An 18,543-nucleotide genomic window follows, 5' to 3' on the forward strand; every position below is an offset into this window, starting at 1 on the left:
CCTTTGAGGCCCTTTGCTCTGAGATCACGTTTCAGACCTGATATCATGTTCGTACTGGCCCCCGCCCCCCCAGCCCCAGGCCCTCCTGCTCTCGGACCTCACATTCGTAAAGAAGTTGACTGTGGGTGGTTTGTCTTCGTGGAGAAGAGCAAAGGCACCAAAGTTGTGGTCACAATCCCGGTTGACTCTGAGCAACCCGTATGACGGGGGCTCACAGGGGGCTGGACCACCAGTTTTCATTGCAGAGGGGTGTCCAAGAACCAGTAAGGATGGTGCTACAAGTGGAAACTCTGAGCCCTGCACTGGATCCAGCATCAGCAGTAACGTGGAAGGAGCGAGATTAAAACCATAACGTGTCAGCTCTGCAGAGCTCTTAGGACAGCTAAGGGAACAAGCTGACAATACCAAGTGCTGACAAGGACCTGGAACTCTGGTGCATTGCTGGTGGGAACACAAAATGAAACAGCCAGTCTGGAAAACAGTTCTGCAGCTTTATTTTTTATTTACTTATTTATTATTTATTTTAATTGTGCGGGTGTCCTCCTATGACTGGGTCCCCCTGGAGTTTTTTTTTCTTTGACTGCGTTGGGTTTTCATTGCTGCACACAGGCTTTCTCTAGTTGCGGCGAGCGGGGGCTGCTCTTCATTATGGTGCGCGGACTTCCCATTGCGGTGGTTTCTCTTGTTGTGTAGCACAGGCTCTAGGCATGCGGGCTTCAGTAGTTGCGGCGCTCAGGCTTCAGTAGTTGTGGCTTGCGGGCTCTAGGGCACAGGCTCAATAGTTGTGGCTTAGTTGCTCCAAGGCATGTGGGACCTTCCTGGACCAGGGCTCGAACCGTGTCCCCTGCATTGGCAGGCGGATTCTTAACCACTGCGCCCCCAGGGAAGCCCCCTGCAGCTTTATTAAAGTTAAATGTACTCTGACCGTAAGACCCAGCACTCTCATTCTTGAGTGTTTACAAAAGCATGTCCACACATACCAAAAAACCATGCATGAATGATTTTAGCAGCCCAATTCACATTGACCAAAAACTGGAAACGATTCAGATGTCCTTCAGGGAGTGAATGCATAAACATCGTGGTGATGGGATACAACAGAGCACTCCTCCGCGATAAAAGGGATCACCCTGTTGATACAGCAAAGGCGGTGGATCTCAAACGCTGAGTGAGAGAAGCCGACGCCAGAGTTGTGACACCGAGTGATTCCATCTGTGTGACCATCTGGGAGAGGCGTGACCATGAGACTAGAGGAGGACCAGTGATGGACAGAGGTTGGGGAGGGGGCTTGACCACAAGGGGTGGCGGGCAGCCCAGTGACTTGAGCTGATGCTACTCGGACCATCTGTGTGTCCAGACTCACAGAACTACATGCCAAAAAAGTGGATTTCATTGCATGTAAATGTAAAAATAAGTTTTGAAATCCGGAAGAGGAAATGAAAAAGCTATGTAACTTTCATGAACGTACAAGAACAGAAAAGTAGGTTAAAGCCAAGGAAGGAGGAGGAGAAGTAGTCACCCCTTTTCTCAGGATGGAGAAGGTGGAGCTTGAGTTAGAACTTGACGTTTTCAGGAACATTTCAAATGCAGAGGACCAGGAAAAGAGGCCTGCGCCCAGCAAAGTTGGAACCCTCCCTAGCTCTTAATCTTTTTTCCTTTGTTGGCCGATTTTTTTTTCCATAACAGACCAACTTAATATGATACCAGCCTCGGGCATATTCTTCTTTCGTGTGACTGTGTTTAGTCTAAATGGAAAGGAGATAGAACTGTTGGTTCCGTTCCTGGTCTGTGCCACGATGCTAAGAGGTCCCTCTCCAAGGCCGCCCGCCCGGTGGATCATCTCGGCGGGGAGGCCGATGTTTGGAAGGCCACACGGTGCTTCTGCTCACTCTTCCCTCCAGGGGCTGTGTTTCCCGGGCTGCTGGCTGTCCCTGGACGCAGGGCAGTGACAGAGACAGGGTGTCATGACACGGTCTCCACTGCGCACGTGAGATGACCTAAGAATACAACCTAAGAGAACGAGTGAGAGGTTGGCATGTGCAACTCACACATGAAAATTGATAGTCTACAATTGAGCCCATGAATATCGGCCGCAAACCGTTTTCATTACCAATCGTCTTTTTTTTTAATTAATTTTTATGGGAGTAGAGTTGATGTACAATGCTGTGTTAGTTTCAGGGGTACAGCAACGTGATTCAGTTATACATATAGATATATCCACTCTTTTTTTTTTTTCCACTCTTTTTTAGAGTCTTTTCCCATCTAGGTCATTACAGAGTATCTAGTAGAGTTCCCTGTGCTCTACAGAGTGTCCTTCGTATCTATTTTATGTATAGTAGTGTGTGTATGTCGATCCCGATCTCCCAGTTTATCCCACCCACCCCCCCTTTCCCCTTGGTAACCATAAACTTATTTTCTACATCTGGGACTCTTTCCGTTTTGTAGATAAGTTCATCTGTACCCTTTTTTTAGATTCCACACACACGCGATATCATATGATATTGTCTCTGTCTGACTTCCTACACTCAGTAGACAGTCTCTAGATCCATCCACGTTGCTGCAAATGGCGTTACTTCGTTCTTTTTTATGGCCGCGTCAGCTTCTTGTAATCCCAGTGACTCCAGAGCTGCCTCCTGTTGTCGCTGTCACTTTCTAGTCACGTCAGCACAGCCTGGGGCCGCCCTGTGTGATAACTCATGATGACGTCAAGGCGACACTCTGGTTGTTGATACTGTCTCCATGCTGTCAGCTGCTCAGTTAGAAAGAGCGTTTCATTGTTTCCCACGTATGGGAGCTTGACATCCAGAGCCCCAGAATCGGCTTCTTCCAGCCCATTCCTTGGCCACCGTTTCTGCTCCCGGCAGCCCTCAGCCCATCCACACCACCTACCTCCGCGCCTTCCTGGAGAGCAAGAGGCTTAAGAAGTCCAGTCTGTCTGTTAGGCAAGGCTTCGTCTTTAGGCAGATGAAATGTACTTACTGCCACAAAGCACAGAGGCAATGGAAGGCCTTTCCAGAAAACCAGCTTTTCTGAACTGTGCCAAGGCAGATCACATCCAGACTCTAAAAAGCTCAGCCTCGTGTTGGGCTGAAGCCATTGTGTTCGACTGCCCATGTGCTGCCTATTTTTAGAATAAGGAACAGTTTGCAGACTTCTTGGTCCTAGGGATGGAGAACAAGAGAGAATCTGTCTTTCCTTTGCTTTAAAATGTGAATCTTTCCAAGTCAAATCATTTCAGATAAACTACCCAATAGCATCTTATTACAGGTGACACCCTCTGTTTTTGTTTGTTATGAAAGCCACATATAAGGGAAGGCTTGACATCCTAGGTGTATCTTTTGCTTCTGAATCTGCTTTGGTCCTGACCCACTCCCACCCCTGCCGTCCTGGGGGCTGTGGGGAGGACGGTCCTAATTCCTGCCAGGATCCCGCAGGATCCAGCTTCCACACAAGGAAAGGTCCGTCTTGGTTTCTTCAGGTTTCTTCATTTCACAGGCAGACATTTTTCAGAAGCACCTTGCTAGATGTTTTTTTTTTTTTTTTTGCTAGATGTTTTTAATACGTCATTTTACAAGCATCCTCTCTTCTTCCACTTCTAAATAATATCTAGTTTATAAATTCACTTGTAAGAATGTACTAGAAGGAAGGACTTGGTCCTATGCAATCTGCCTGTGAACTGCAGAGGTGGTCTTCTTAATCTTGGCCTCCACCAGAGGCCAAACTTAAGTCAAGTTTATTGAGGTATAATTTACGTACAATTCCGTGAATATTGGCAAATGTGTCCAGCCATGTAACGACCACCAACGTCATGATATAAAACAGGTCCACGACCCCAGAGTTGCCTTGTGCCCTCTGTAGTCTGTCCTCTCCCTCCGCCCCCAGGCCTGGCACTCGATTCTCTGCTTTCTGTCTCTAGAGTGTCCCCTAGGTGGGATCATAGCACAGTATCGCGTAAACAGGGCGAACAGAACACGGCCTTTGTGTCTGGATCCTCCACTGAGTGCAGTGCCTTGGAGATCCATCCTCACCGTCGTGCACAGAGGATGGCTGTGGTGCTAAGTAGTATTCCATTTCCTGAATGGACCGTGGTTTGTTTATCCACTGATGGAGACTCAGGTTGTTTCCACTTTTCAGCTGAAATAAGTTGAACCACTAGGAACCGTTGCCTAAAGTTCTTCTAGTAAGTGTGTGTTTGGCTTTAGCCGCTCGGGTCTGCGTCCCCAGCAGTGATGAGACTTCGGCTTCTCTGCGTCCTTTGCAGCACTGGGCGTTGCCAGTTTTCTCTGGGTGGGTGTGTCAGCCCTTCCAGCAGCCGCGGCTACACCTTCTTCTGGATTTAATTTGCCTTTCCCTAATGACCGATGGTGTTTAACCCCGTTCACATGCCTGTTTTCCATCTGTACCTCTTCTGTGTTGAAGGGTCTGTTCAGATCTTTTATGCATTTTTTCAGTCAGGTTGTTCTTTTCTTTATTATTGATTTCTGGGCACTCTTTCTATATTCTGTGTATGTGTCTTGTGACTGTTTCCCTCTCAGCGTGTGGCCTGCTTTCTATTTTAAACGGTATCTTTTGAGGATCAAATGTTTCAATCTTATCAACTTTTTGTCTCTTATGGCTTGCGATTTTCACGTCTTATCAAAGCAACCTTCGCCTAATCCAGTCGCAAAAATTCTTCCCTGTGCTTTTCTTCTAGAAGTATTACAGTCTTCGCGCTTACATTTAGGTCTGCATTCCATTTTGACTGATAAATGTTTGTCTCTGGAGCCAGGTGAGAGTCAAGGATTGTTTCTTTACACATGGATGTTGTTTCCCTTATATCAACACTCGCCCAACAATCTGTGTCAGATAATTTCAGAGAGCAGGACAGCAGGATTCCCAGGAGGCCATATAATTCTTATTGAGGAATAAGTGAACTCTTTTATCTAGCACCCAGGGCAGAGTCCTGATGTTTTGTTATATATTAGTAAGAAGCGAAGGGAAAAGGTGGCAGAGTTAGCGTCAGCTCTGTCTGTTTTGCCTGGAGTAGGCAGTGGGCCCTATTTACTGATAGTTATTATATGTGTAATATACAGTTCAATACTAACCTTCGCATCATCATTAGCTTGGAAGAGGGCGTAACTTCACTCTGCCAGGTGATCAGAAACTGCTCACAAATGCTAACGATTATCCCTAAGAAAGATGACTAATTCTAAAATTTAGACGAACAAATTATTTTCCTGAATCCTAAAAAAAAGGTCTTTTCAGCCCTTTGGGCCATTTGATATGTTCTCAGATGTGTGTGCACAGCTCACGGAATGAGCTGGGACTTGGTCTGGAATCCCCTGAAGGTCACAGAGAGCTACAGCATTGGAAGGAAGGGCTGGGAGGGGAGGGGCCGCCAGGGGATGGAGAGGATGTGGGTGTCTGGAGGAGCGCCCAGAGCCCATAAAAGGCGAGACAGGAAGAGTACACTTAGGAAGGAGAAGGGATTTCCTACTATTCAGATGTTGGCCAGGAAGGCATGAAAAGCTTATTCTTATTCTACCAGGAAAATACTGTACCGTAGATTAAAAGTCCTGATGTGCAGTGAAGCAGGATTGATCCTTGGAAACGTTTCTCTTTGTCGTTCCCTTTTTTACTCCCTTTCCCAGTGCGGGTGTTAAGGCTAGTAAGCTGGATGGCAGCGGATACCTCCTTGGGGTTTTCTGCACGTGAGGTGTGATTTCTCGGGGCCTTGATTGGTCATATCCATCTTCTGCCTTTATTTTTGACGCTGAAGCTGCAGAGGTCTTCAGCCTGTGCACAGATCTATTTTGCCCCTTTTCTCAGAAGTGAAAATTCCAAGTTCATGAAAGCTTAGTGTCTCGGGACTTGAAGTGCATTCCCTCCACAGTAGCGGTATTTAAGCAATGTGCACTCAAGCCCGGACTCATACTCTCAGCCCGTCCAGACTCCAGCTCCAAAACTAACCCTGGACGTCCCACGCATCCTCCAGGAGTGATGTCCAAAAGGGAGAGGCACGTGTGCACCCCTCCATCCTAACTGTGACCAAAGTTGGTTCCTTCTTGCCATTGCACTGAAGCATGAGACCAAAAACACTTTGTTAGAAATAGTCTTCAACAAACATAAGTATTAGATTTTTCTCTGCCCAGCTCAGGAAGCCCGACCTCTCTTCTGAGATGCAACCTCACGCTTAAGAGAGTTTTCTTATGAAGACATACCTGTCTCCTTCCGTGAAAACTTCAGGAGGGGAAGGAGGGTGGGGGCGTGCAGGGATTCTCAGACTTCACTGTGCAAAGAACCCGCCTGGTATCGTGGTCAGTGCCGCCCCGGGAGGGCTGGGTGGGCCTGAGAATCTACATCTCCCGCAAGTTTCCAGGTGGCGCTGATGCAGCTCATGGACCTCGACTCGAGCAGCAAGGGTGGCGTGGAAGGTGGACTCCACCCCTGCCGAGACCTAAATGCATCAGTCATCCCTGACCCTAACCCTCCAGACCCCGCTTGTCTCCCCTCTCAAGCGGGGGCGATACCTACTTGATACACTTGTCCTGGGGGTAAAAATGAGAGAAACCATTTTTTGAACCCTTTCGTAGCGCTTCATCCCAGAAGATACAGGAGTACAGGATCCTCCCATTATCCCGTTTCCTAGGAAGTGATACATCTATATGAATCAAGTTCTCTGTGAGCGGGGGGCAGAGCCCATGGGCTTACAGCTCCTTTCCAAATGTCTGCTGGCTTTTGAGAAGTATTTTGTGGAAATACTTTTGTCAAGTATATTGCAGGAATTTTAGGAGCTTTAGAAATTTATGCAAAGACAGTTAAGCTACAGTCCTGTTCTTTCTGGGGTAATTTTTATTTTTAACATCACTTATTACAAAAAGAAAGGAAGAGATGGAAATAACTTTTCCGATCAGGACTTTTCGTCTGAGGCTGGAAGTTGGTAAGGGTGATGATTAGTACAGAGGAAAATCCTTTTTGTTACTAATCATTCCAGCTGCTCTTTGCAAACACCCTAGATGCCCTGGTGGGCAGGATATCCTAGGGGAAATCTCATCCCTGATGACCAAAGCATGCATACCAGGGTCCTCAGACCTTGACATAAGGGCCCTTTTAGTCCCAGCAACGCAGGATTTGCACTGAGAGCAAGACTGAGGGACCAGTCCTGGAAGACGAGGGAGTAATTCAGATTCCCTCCAGGCTCTTCCCGGCTTTTCCCTAGAGCCGCAGCTAGAGGGGATTTTGTGAAATAGTTCATCTGTCAGAAGCTCAAGATGAGCTCTTCAGAATGATGCCATTTTCACACCCTCTAGGCTATATATATTTTTAATGGCAAATAACAAGTGTTGGTGGGAACGTAGGGGAATTTCGGACCCTCACGCATTGCAGGTGGGAATGTACAACGGGGCAGCCGCTGTAGAAAACAGCCTGGCACTCTCTCCCTCAGACAGTTAAACAAAGTTACCGTGTGATCCAGCCATTCCACTCCTAAGTATAGACCCAAAAGAGCTGAAAGCAGGTGTGAGCATAGAAAGCAGGTAGTGGTGTGTACATGTTCATAGCAGCACCGTCCGCAACTAACGAACTGGTTTATCCACACAGTGGAATCTTATTCTGCCATAAACGTGGATAAAGTACCGACACGTGCTACGACACGGATGACCCTCAAAAACATTATGTTAAGAAGCCAGACACAGAAGGTCATATATCACACATATGATTCCATTCATATGAAATATCCGGAATGGGTAAATCCCATAGAAACCGAAAGCAGATGGTGGTTACCAGAGGCTGGAGGTTAGGGGGATGAGAAGGATGGTAGTGGGTATGGGATTTCCTTTGGGGTGATGAAAGTATTTTGGAGCTCGATAGAGGTGACAGAGAGAGGACATTGTGAATATACCTGAAGCCACTTTAAAATGGGTAGCTTTGTGGTATGGGAATTTCACCTCCATAAAAAGAAAACAGTGAGAGCGTGTTCCAGAAAAGGAAAGGCTAGAGTTTTATTCCCAAAGTCAGACTTCCCATCCGAGAAACAAAAGTTAAAGAGAAGTTTACTGACAATGGGAGGAAAATGAGACCATGATGTCATTAGTCACTCTCCCCATCAAAGGGAATCAGGAAACGTTAATGAACTCGAGACAAGGTGAGGCTTTTCCTCACTAAGACGCACGTGTCCCATTTGGGTTAATGGGAGACGGTCCCTCTAGTTGGCGCTAGACAGTCATCCCCTGGAAGAGATGTACATTATGGGCAATGAAAATGACGGTACTAATGAGGAACATTTTATCCCCCAAAGGTTGCTCCCTGTAAGCACGAACCAACTAGGGGCCTCCGATGGTTAGGGGAATTCTGAGGCGTAGAGGCCTGGTCTGCAGTCACAGACAAAACAGAAATGAGCACAGCTGAGGAAGAGCCATAAAAATCTGAATCAGGGCTTCCCTGGAGGCGCAGTGGTTGAGAGTCTGCCTGCCGATGCGGGGGACGCGGGTTCGTGCCCCGGTCCGGGAAGATCCCACATGCCACGGAGTGGCTAGGCCCGTGAGCCATGGCCGCTGAGCCTGTGCGTCCGGAGCCTGTGCTCCGCGACGGGAGAGGCCACAGCAGCAAGAGGCCCGCGTACTGCAAAAAAAAAAAAAGCATGTTTGTCCCCAAACTTCCAACAAATGTATCATGCCAAGACCTTAGAAAAGGATGAGCCTGGGATGTCATGCGTCCAAGGTCAGGGCTACCCGTCTTGTACCACAATCCTCCTAACCACTTTTTTCACGTTCTCCAAAGATTCAAATACGCTGGCTTTGCGTGACACACGATGCGTGTGGTCAGGCTACCCCAGGGGAGCATCTGCTGGTTTCTGCACAGACTGGCCTCTCTGGAACTCGTGCGGGGAGAGCAGAGAATCTACCATCCCTAAAACGCTGACCTGGCCCTGAGGGAGCCCCAGTCTCCCCTTTGTCTGAGGAGGCCGGGGGCCCAAGCTTTGGGGCAGGTCTAAGCCATCTAGCGGGATCGTAACCTCCATCTGTATCCTCCACCCCGAAGACACCTCTTTACTGCTCCCTTCATGCCTGGGGTCCAACATCTAAAGGGAGGGGCAGCAGGGTCTCCCCACGCGCTTCCCTCCGATTCTGTCTGTGACATGAAGGCCGCACCTCGTGCCGCATCTGAAATTACTCCCTGTCAGTGGTGTGTGATGTTAAGCACGGATTATAAACATTCTGCAAAGACAGACAAACGTCTTAGCTGCACAGTTTATATAAGAAAGGTTCTTTACAGGCAATGAAAGAGAAGACTAGAAATACTGACTCAGAAGCCCCTTAATCTAAAGACAAGACCAGGATTTGAAGTGTGAGAGCAGATGGGCCTGGCAGAGAAGGGCTCTGTGATGAATAAACAGCACCCACGCGTTTAAGGAGGAGTCGAGCCAGAGTCACTTGGTTGGGGATTTTTTTTAAATTGGGGCTAACCTGGGAGGTTCATTCAAATATAACAGTATTGCATAAGCACAGGAGATTTTTATGGTCGTGAAACTGTTCTTTATGATACTGTTATTTTGGATACACACCATTCTACTGTCATCAAAATCCATGAAATGTACAATACAAAAATTGTACCCTATTACGAATCTTGGACTTCAGTTAATCACATATTGGTTCATCAGCTGTGATCAGTTTACCACACGAATGCAAGTTGTCAATAATAGAGGAAACTGTGAGGGAGTGGGGGGCAGTTGGAGGAGCAGAGGGGTATTTGGGAACTCTGCAGTGTCTGCTTAATTTTTCTGTAAACCTAAAACTGCTCTAAAAAAATAAAGTCAATTAATTTAACAAAAAATATTAATATAGAACTAATGCATCAATTAGTTCCAATAATAAGAGAGCTAGGTCCCCCTTTTTAATCTTTTTATTTTGATTGTGGCAAAACACGCGTCACATAAAATTTACCATCTTCATCATTTTTGTACAGTTTGATGGCATTAAGCGTGTTCACATTTTGTGCAAACATTATCACCATCGTCTCCAGAACTTTTCATCTTTCAAAACTGAAACTCTGTCCCAATAAAACTCCAACTGCCCTTTCCCCTCCCCCAGCCCCTAGTCGCCTGTCCTGTACTTTCTTCTCTATGAATGTGACTCCTCTAGGGACCTCATGTTGGTGGAATCAGACAGGATTTGTCCCTTTGTGGCTCATTTCACTCAGTGTAATGTCCTCAGGGTTCATCCGTGTTGTAGCCTGTGTCAGAATTTCCCTCCTTTTTTTTTTTGTTTTTTTTTTTTTGCGATACGCGGGCCTCTCACTGTTGTGGCCTCTCCCGTTGCGGAGCACAGGCTCCAGACACGCAGGCTCAGCGGCCATGGCTCATGGGCCCAGCCGCTCTGCGGCATGTGGGATCCTCCTAGACCGGGGCACGAACCCACGTCCCCTGTATCGGCAGGCGGACTCCCAACCACTGCGCCACCAGGGAAGCCCTCCCTCCTTTTTAAAGGGAATAATGGTCCATTGTGTGGATAGAGCACATTGTGTTTGTCCATCATCCGTCAGTGGATACTGTGCTTCCACCTTTTGGCAATTGTGGGAAATGCTGCAGTGAACATGGGTGTAGAGAGATCTGTTCAAGTCTTTGCTGTCGATTCTTTTGAGTGTTATCCCAGAAGCGGAATTGCTGGGTCACAAGGTAATTCTGTTTAATTTTTTGAGGAACCACCCTGCTCTTTTCCACAATGACCACACGACTTACATTCCCGCCAACAGAGCACAAGGGTTCCAATTTCTCCACATCCTGACCAACATGTAATTTTGTCTTTTCTTTTTTTAGAATAATAGCCACCCTGATGGATACGGACGTACATTTTATATATTTCAGAAACCTTTTTTTTTCTCTCTGTGCGTGCATGCACGCACACTGTGTGTGTGTGTGTGTGTGTGTGTGTGTGTGTGTGTGAACAGAAGGAGAGATTCTCTAATCACATAAACATTCAGGGACCACTTTGATAGCTGGATGCCAGCTCCATGTCCGTACCTATTGGATGCATTATACTGAGATGGAGAGAAAATCTTAGAAATTTGATTGGCACTCTCTTTCATACTGAAAGGACTTTTTTTTTAAAGCCAAGTAAGTTTATTCTTTCATCCCAACCCAATATTAGCATTTCACCATAACATCGCTGTAGTAATTTAGGATCATTTTTCCCTCACACTTAATGTTTTTCCCTTTGAACTCTATGGTTTCTCTGTTAGCCGGGAATCGCTTTGTGGTTCTTGTGGCAGAAGGTGGTGGTTTACATGTAATGTTCTCTGAAGATTATAGCTCTTCAAGAATGAAGAGCGTAGCTTCGAAAGCAACATGGTTGAAAATGCTCGTGCACGGTTATGAATTGTGGAAACTGAACGTGTGTTGTTTCTACAGGGCCAGCCAGGGCCAGTGGGCCCACAGGGATACACCGGGCCCCCCGGCTTACAAGGGTTCCCAGGACTGCAAGGCCGCAAAGGTGACAAGGGTGATAGGGGGGCTCCCGGCATCACAGGACCGAAGGGAGACGTGGTACGTACAGTAACCGTCGGTATTTCTCTCGCTGTTTGAAGGGTGGAGGCGTCTTGGCCATCATTAAGTCTGTTTGCCTTCTTTACAGGGAGCCAGAGGCGTTTCTGGATTTCCTGGTGCCGACGGAATTCCCGTAAGTTTTTCATAAGATTAGAATTTTAAAACACTGTACACGTGCAAAACAATACGTTTATGACTTACAGACACATGTCTCGCTAGTCCCCGTTTCTTGTTTATAACAAAAAACTTATGGGGCTACATGTGCGTATTTTTTTCTCGTGGAATCCAGTCAAATATTGGACAGATTGTTTGCTTTGTAAACGTCCTTCTGGACTTGGCTTCAGAATTGAGGCTACTTTGCTAAAACTGGACACTGTTTTGTAGTAAAAAGCTGCAGTGTTGCACAGACGTGCTATAAAAAGCCAGTCTGAACATTTTGTTTGAACTCCAGAACCACCTGAATATAAAGTAGTCCAGCCAAGAGCGGGGCTGTCCTGAAGCTTGTGCTTGGTAGTTACCGCACATAAATGAGAAGACGAAAGGCATGCTTTGTCCATGAGAAAATCTCAAAACGCAATCAAATGTGTTTTTCTAACCTAGTTTACTTTACTTCTTGTGGCATAAGAAAATAAACAAAGCAGCCTGACTCACAGCCTTCTTCACGGGACCCAGGAGCAGATTTCCCAGGGCCGGCTTCCTGCAGATCCCAGCCTCCGGGATAAATGTGTTTATCGCACTTTTAGACCTGCCCATCCCTCTAACCGCTGAAGTTTAAGGACATCTGCCACTGGAACTTCACACACGCAGATGTCTGTGCCCTTAACCCTACACACATGTTGTCTATCACCGTGCTTGTACACGCATGCACGCGCGCGCGCGCACACACACACACACACACACAGAGGGAGAGAATCCTCAACCCCCCAGGCTATACAAGTGGGACTGCTCCATCGCAGGAGAAAAGGGAGAGGGCACGAGTGGACAGCAGTCACAGGGGATTCATGCTTTTCCTTCAGATCTTTAGCTCCACCTTCAAGGAGGCTTTTGCAGCAGAAGGCAGAGCTAAGGAAAGGAAGCCACACTTGCCAAGACGTGAGACCTACGTGGCTGGTGATCCTCTGTGTCACCTCAATGAGGCCTCGAACAGAAACATCAGTGACAACACACAGCTGTGAGCAAATCAGGAAATAACTCTCACATGAGTCAGAATCTTGAGAAATTGGCAGAGTTGAAGAATCCGCAGATTTCAAGGGTTAAACAAATAACAAAAGTATTTCCCTACCAACTGCCTCAAAGGAAATCGCCCGTTTTTAACCTACTTTTTTGGACTCTTTGGATCATTCCTCAGTGTGGTCTCTTCTGGAAGTAGAAGTCCGAGCTTTAGATGGAGTGACATTATGGGAAAATAGTGTAACTGATCTGTATCATGTTTTCATTCGTTTTTCCACTTCATACTCATTTAATATCAGAAGCAAATATTTCGCAAATTAGGGAGGAAATAGTCATCATACGGAGGGGTGATCATGGTGTACCGATAACAGGTCATTTTCTACAGAATGTCAGCACTGCTAAAAACAGTCTCTTTAACTGCCGAAGTCTGATAGATGCTCCACAGTAAGTTAATGTAAATGCCACTTTCGGTATGTAAGCACCTAATGGATGCAGAGTTTGAAGGACCTGACAGTTTTAGCTGTTTAGAAGTCGAATATAGAAAGTGATGTGCAGTAAATCTAAGAATTGTATCATAAATTCTTAGGTCCAGAAATGGACCTAATTAGATGTTGAACACAAGAGGGACATTTAGCTCAACAGAATTGAAATTTTTCTTTGAAGGACAATTTCAAACTAAGACCAGGTTGGCATGCAATTTCAAATGACTTAGATCGATTCTAAGCGTGTCAGAAAGACCAACAGCAGACGGGTCATTCAGGAGGAGAGTAAGGGACTCGGTGGTACGTTTTAATGAAGGCATCATGGAATCCTAACCGTCCTGAGGAGAACACCTGCAGAGCTTGATTTCTGAATTTGAAGGTCAGCTTCTAGAGGTCCCTAAAAACGAGGCCTTTATGTCGAAGACCAAAATGCTGCTGGCTCTCCAATACCAGAGAGATTGTATCTCGTGATGTACAGGGACAATCAGGGTTTCTCTGACCCACCAGAGGGTTGACTGAAAAGCCTACTGGATCTCTTATCTGACGGCACCAGTGAAAGCTTCGCTCTGAACATCGGAAGCAAAGAAATGTGCAAACAAAAGAAAAATTCTGTTTCTCTTATTGTATTTCTTAATATCATTCAGGGTACAGGCACTCTGTGTAGGGCTTGTTCATTTCCTTTGAAGCCTTCCAGATTTCTCAAGGTAAACCTAAAAGACAGCCCACTGGCCTCAAAAATCACTCTGGAATATATATTTGGTCTATTGTCAAGAAAACCAAAATTTTAAAGAAATTGTACAATAAGAAATCATATATCTAAACATCTGTCGTGTAAAGAAACAGCAAAACAGGCTCTGGTCTCATAGTCCATAAACTGTAGATTATTAACCTGACCCCTCCATGTCTCCAGAACCAGATTCACGCGGTTGAGACGCCCAGAGACCTAGCCTGACCCCGAGTTACACGAAAGACACATGTGATCGCATTGCCTTCCTTCCCCCACCCGGCATCCCAGAACACCTGACTTGCTTTCTATTCGTGTTTAAAATCTAAAAAGTCCTGTTCCTGAAGACGACAATAAGTCAATTGACTTATTGAAGAAAGTCAGTAAGGAAATCAGCTCTTCTACCTGCCGCTAAGTCACTGATGAGATCCCTCTGCAGGTGTGACTCTCACCCGTTTAGGACGTGGGTCTGTACAGCTCCATCTAGAATTCGGTTGGGCACAGCTGACCCTTGCTATCCCCGAGCAGCATCTGCTTCTAGAGTGTTTTCTAGAATTTTTCAGCCTACCCTTTTCTGTTCCTGCTAAAACAGCCCTCCCTGTCACCCAAGGAAGCAAAGCAGCAGAAACCCCAAGACGGTTGACATCTTACCAAACCCCGTGGGAAACAGAACTGTGTTGTGCAGGCCCCTCTGCCACTTAGAAGGACACCTGAGTGCCCTTGATGACTTAGTTTTTCATTCATTCATTGGTTCATTTTGACTTGTCTTGACGCTTGGATTCATGCCAGGGACATCTCTTCTGAGAAGATTTTAAGCTGTTTCGTCACAGTTACATGAAAACTAGACCCCTGCGGGCTGAGGACTCACTCGCTTCTCTGTTTCCAGGGACATCCTGGCCAGGGCGGGCCCAGAGGACCGCCTGGCTACGACGGCTGCAACGGGACAGTGGGTGACGCAGGCTATCCGGGACCCAGCGGCCCTGGCGGCTTCCTCGGCCCCCGTGTGAGTATGGGAACCGCTTGGGCTGTTCCACGGGTCGGCTCTGGAATCTGTGCGGTGGAAATGTGTGAAAGGTCTTGCTTTCAGGAGGCCCTGAGAGGATGCCTTTGAGAAGTTGTCTTAGCAAAGCTCTCTGAAGAGGGTGAGCTGCCTTCTGCTCCCAGGACAGTGATGGGAGGCGGGAGCACATGCCAGGCCTGGCTTTACACCCCGGGAAGCCGTGGCTCCCCACTCTTGGTTAGCGGTCAGGGTAAAGCACACCTCCCCTGCTGAGGTTGGCTTGAGGATACCTAGGCGTGCTGTTCCTGCATTCACATAACTCCATGTTCCCATTCATTCTTTTTTTTTTTTTTTTTTTTTTTTTTTTGCGGTACGCAGGCCTCTCACTGCTGTGGCCTCTCCCGTTGCGGAGCACAGGCTCCGGACACGCAGGCTCAGCGGCCGTGGCTCACGGGCCCAGCCGCTCCGCGGCACGTGGGATCCTCCCGGACTGGGGCACGAACCCGTGTCCCCTGCATCGGCAGGCGGACTCTCAACCACTGCACCACCAGGGAAGCCCATGATTCATTCTTTAAGCCTTAGGTAGAAAGTAATGAGTTTGGCTTATGTGGTTCACTCCTGCAGCCTCCTAAGTGTTTCTTCCTTTCCTCCCGTGCTCCGATTCAAATAACAGTGAATAACAGTGGAATCGTGGAACTAAAATTTTAAAAAGCTTAAATCTGGACAAAACTCTCTATTAGTCATCATCTTTATTAGATTCTAACATCCTTTGTGATGTGAAAGAACAATGATGTTCTCCGGGATATACAAGATAGACTTTATTTTTCGTAATGGAAGAACTTCCATATAATGATCTATTTCGTGGCTTCATTTAATTTCTAGGGTCTTTGCAAAGAATCTTGAAATATTTTTCGGCATTCTATTGCTACCTCTTTACCACCAGTATATTGCAAATTCAGGGTTAAACTAACATTTTTTGGCAAAACTTTTTATTTAAAAACAACATTTTTAGGTGAGGGCAGGGCAGCCATAACACCCTTCGTTGCGTTTCGCCGAGGCTGCTGGATTTCTGGTCCCGCTCACACCGCCGCCTTCCACTTCCTCCACTGGCTGCTGCTTTTTCATGTGATTCAACTTTTCCATAAGCTACATTGCATTCTATTCTATTCTAATATCATAGCTTTCATTACCAATAAACATAGCCATCACTTTGAAATATTGATTTTATATGTAGGTGTTAAAACACGTGTATATGTGTATGTACGTACTCACACATCGTGTATATTTGACACAATTCCCTTTTTAAAGGATGACCCAGTATCTCTCCCACAAATGGTGCTTCAGCGTGAATGTGTTGATATTTTAGTACATAAATGCCAAAGAAGACACAGAATAGTATTTTTACAAAGAAAAGGAACAGGGTGGTAGAGGAAAGGATTTGTTTACTGAAACTTCACGTGGGTTTCTGAAAATAATTTAAATCCTATAAAGTATTTCCATTTTAACTGTAAGAAAGATGCTATTGGGTAAAAATGAAAGTAAAACTCTCACCCTTGTGGTTAAGGTAGAGATTGGTGTTCAGAATAACCGGAATTGGCCGTGAGAAGAGCTAGACATTGCCTATAAAAGGCAACATGTAGGGGCTTCCCAGGTGGCGCAGTGGTTGAGAGTCCGCCTGCCGATGCAGGGGACATGGGTTCGTGCCCCGGTCCGGGAGGATCCCACGTGCCGCAGAGCGGCGTATCGCCAAAAAAAAAAAAGGCAACACGTGATCATCCAAATAACAGTTGTTGCACTGAATGCTAATGGACTGTTTTCTTCGTTTTTCTTCCTATGATCTATGTGCTAATTTAGGGGCCCCAAGGACCCAAAGGGCAGAAAGGCGAGCCCTACGCTCTATCTAGTGAGGACCGCGACAGATACAGGGTAAGTCGGTAGAGGTGGGGCGTGAGCAAGCACCACAGCTTAAATTCGCGATTAACAAAGTTCATTTCCAAGTGAACTCTGGAGTGGAGGGATGCAGAGAGGGATGGAATAGCCCAGAATCACAACTGATTTGAAATTCTCTTACTGCCCTCCAGGCTGTTTTCAACCTTACACTAACTGTGGGCACACTCGTCCCCCATTCACAACACCCCAGATATCTGGGTGATTAACATCACCCAAGTCCTGAGACGGCAGATACACTTTATATACTTATATTCAACATTGCAATAAAATGTCACTAAACCTACAGATGCCTAAAAGCTAAAATTCTAAAAACTATTTCTCATTTAGGGGGAAGCTGGAGTGCCCGGACTGGTCGGTTTCCAGGTAAGCGTTCTTTTTATTAGAGAAGAGACGAAGCGAAAGTTGAAGAACTCCGGACTCCGTGCCCCAGTCGGCCTCTGCTAACAGCCTTCTCTGGTTGCTTGTCCTTAGGGGCCTCCCGGCCGCCCTGGGCCTGTGGGACAGATGGGTCCGGTTGGAGCTCCAGGAAGAGCAGTAAGTACCAGGCTCGTGTGCTCGCCCTTGAGGTTGTCAAGCATCCTCTAGAGATGCGGCTCCTTCAACTGCAGACGCTGGTGAAAGCCTCACGATACAACCTGATGCTTGTGGTCGCCAAGACCAGACAGGTCGTCCTTTGTACACGTTGCTGACATCAAGGTTGAAGAATGAGAACTGAAAATATGTGGTCATCAGATCACTGCCAACTAGGTCAAATTTTGACCCGGTGCCGGCTGGGCGCCCTTGCAGTCACTCACGAGCTCTCCCAGCACCACACCTGACCAGCTGACGGGGGCCTGTCATCCCTGGCAAAGCAGACCAGAGTCCAATAGGTCGATAAGGAAGAAATGGGCTCTGCTGGACATGGCCATTAGAAGCAGGGCCATCACACCTGGCATGGCCATTAGAGCAGGTGTACCACACCTGGCATCGCCATTAGAAACAGGGGTGCCACACCTGGCATGGCCATTAGAGCAGGTGCGCTGCACCTGGGCAGAGCCATCATAATAGGTGAGACATTGGACACCAATTAACAAAGTGGCCCCTGTGCCCCACCTGAGTGGTGGTCTACAGGTGTCCCCTCCTCCTGCAAATCAAATAATAGAGTAAAGTGCGACAGGACACATCCCTGGGTGAAGGAGGGCCTGCTTCGAGGAGGGGAGGGGAGGGAGAAGGAGAGTCCCAGGGCCTGGCCGCCTCAGGCCCTTCCCGCTGCACAAAGGACCAGAAGATGAACTGGTTCCTGCAAGGTGTCTGACTCTCTCCTTCCCCTCACTTTTTGTTAATAAACAAACAGGCCTTAAATTACTCAAAGAGCGCTTTTGACTGCAGGGGAGAGAGCCCTTCTCAGAGGAAACCACTGCTCAAGATCGAGGCAGCTGCAGTGTCAGCTTCTCGACACACACTGAGAAACAGTGGACACACATGTGTCTGGGAAGATGCGGTCACACCAACAGTCGGGGGTGGGAGCGCTCATTCATTCCCTTCTAATTGTCGATAATAAGATGATAATAATAATTGATCATGTTTCTACAAAGCACAGTTCCCTGGTGTCATGACAGTCATTTTTCCAAGCAGCGCTGTGGCTGTGAGAGATCTGGCCGAAGGGGATGAGATGAGGCTTATGTGACAAGATGCTCTTTGCTCTCCGGCACGCCCAGCTGTC

The 18,543-nt window shown here is 47.0% G+C and overlaps 1 protein-coding gene across 2 annotated transcripts in view; it reads left to right on the forward strand.

Annotated features, from left to right (window-relative positions):
* The window catches only part of COL4A2 (collagen type IV alpha 2 chain), a 177,364-nt gene that overhangs the window by 103,509 nt on the left and 55,312 nt on the right, over positions 1 to 18,543 (forward strand). For both annotated transcript variants that reach the window (XM_030856756.3, XM_060287724.2), the window contains exons 5-10: positions 11,381 to 11,515; positions 11,604 to 11,648; positions 14,778 to 14,894; positions 16,746 to 16,817; positions 17,169 to 17,204; positions 17,313 to 17,375. In XM_030856756.3, the coding sequence (XP_030712616.2) occupies positions 11,381 to 11,515; positions 11,604 to 11,648; positions 14,778 to 14,894; positions 16,746 to 16,817; positions 17,169 to 17,204; positions 17,313 to 17,375 (468 nt within the window). The remainder of the gene's footprint in view (positions 1 to 11,380; positions 11,516 to 11,603; positions 11,649 to 14,777; positions 14,895 to 16,745; positions 16,818 to 17,168; positions 17,205 to 17,312; positions 17,376 to 18,543) is intronic.

The sequence above is a fragment of the Globicephala melas genome, chromosome 18 (assembly GCF_963455315.2).
Source record: "Globicephala melas chromosome 18, mGloMel1.2, whole genome shotgun sequence".
NCBI classification, from domain to species: Eukaryota; Metazoa; Chordata; class Mammalia; order Artiodactyla; family Delphinidae; genus Globicephala; species Globicephala melas.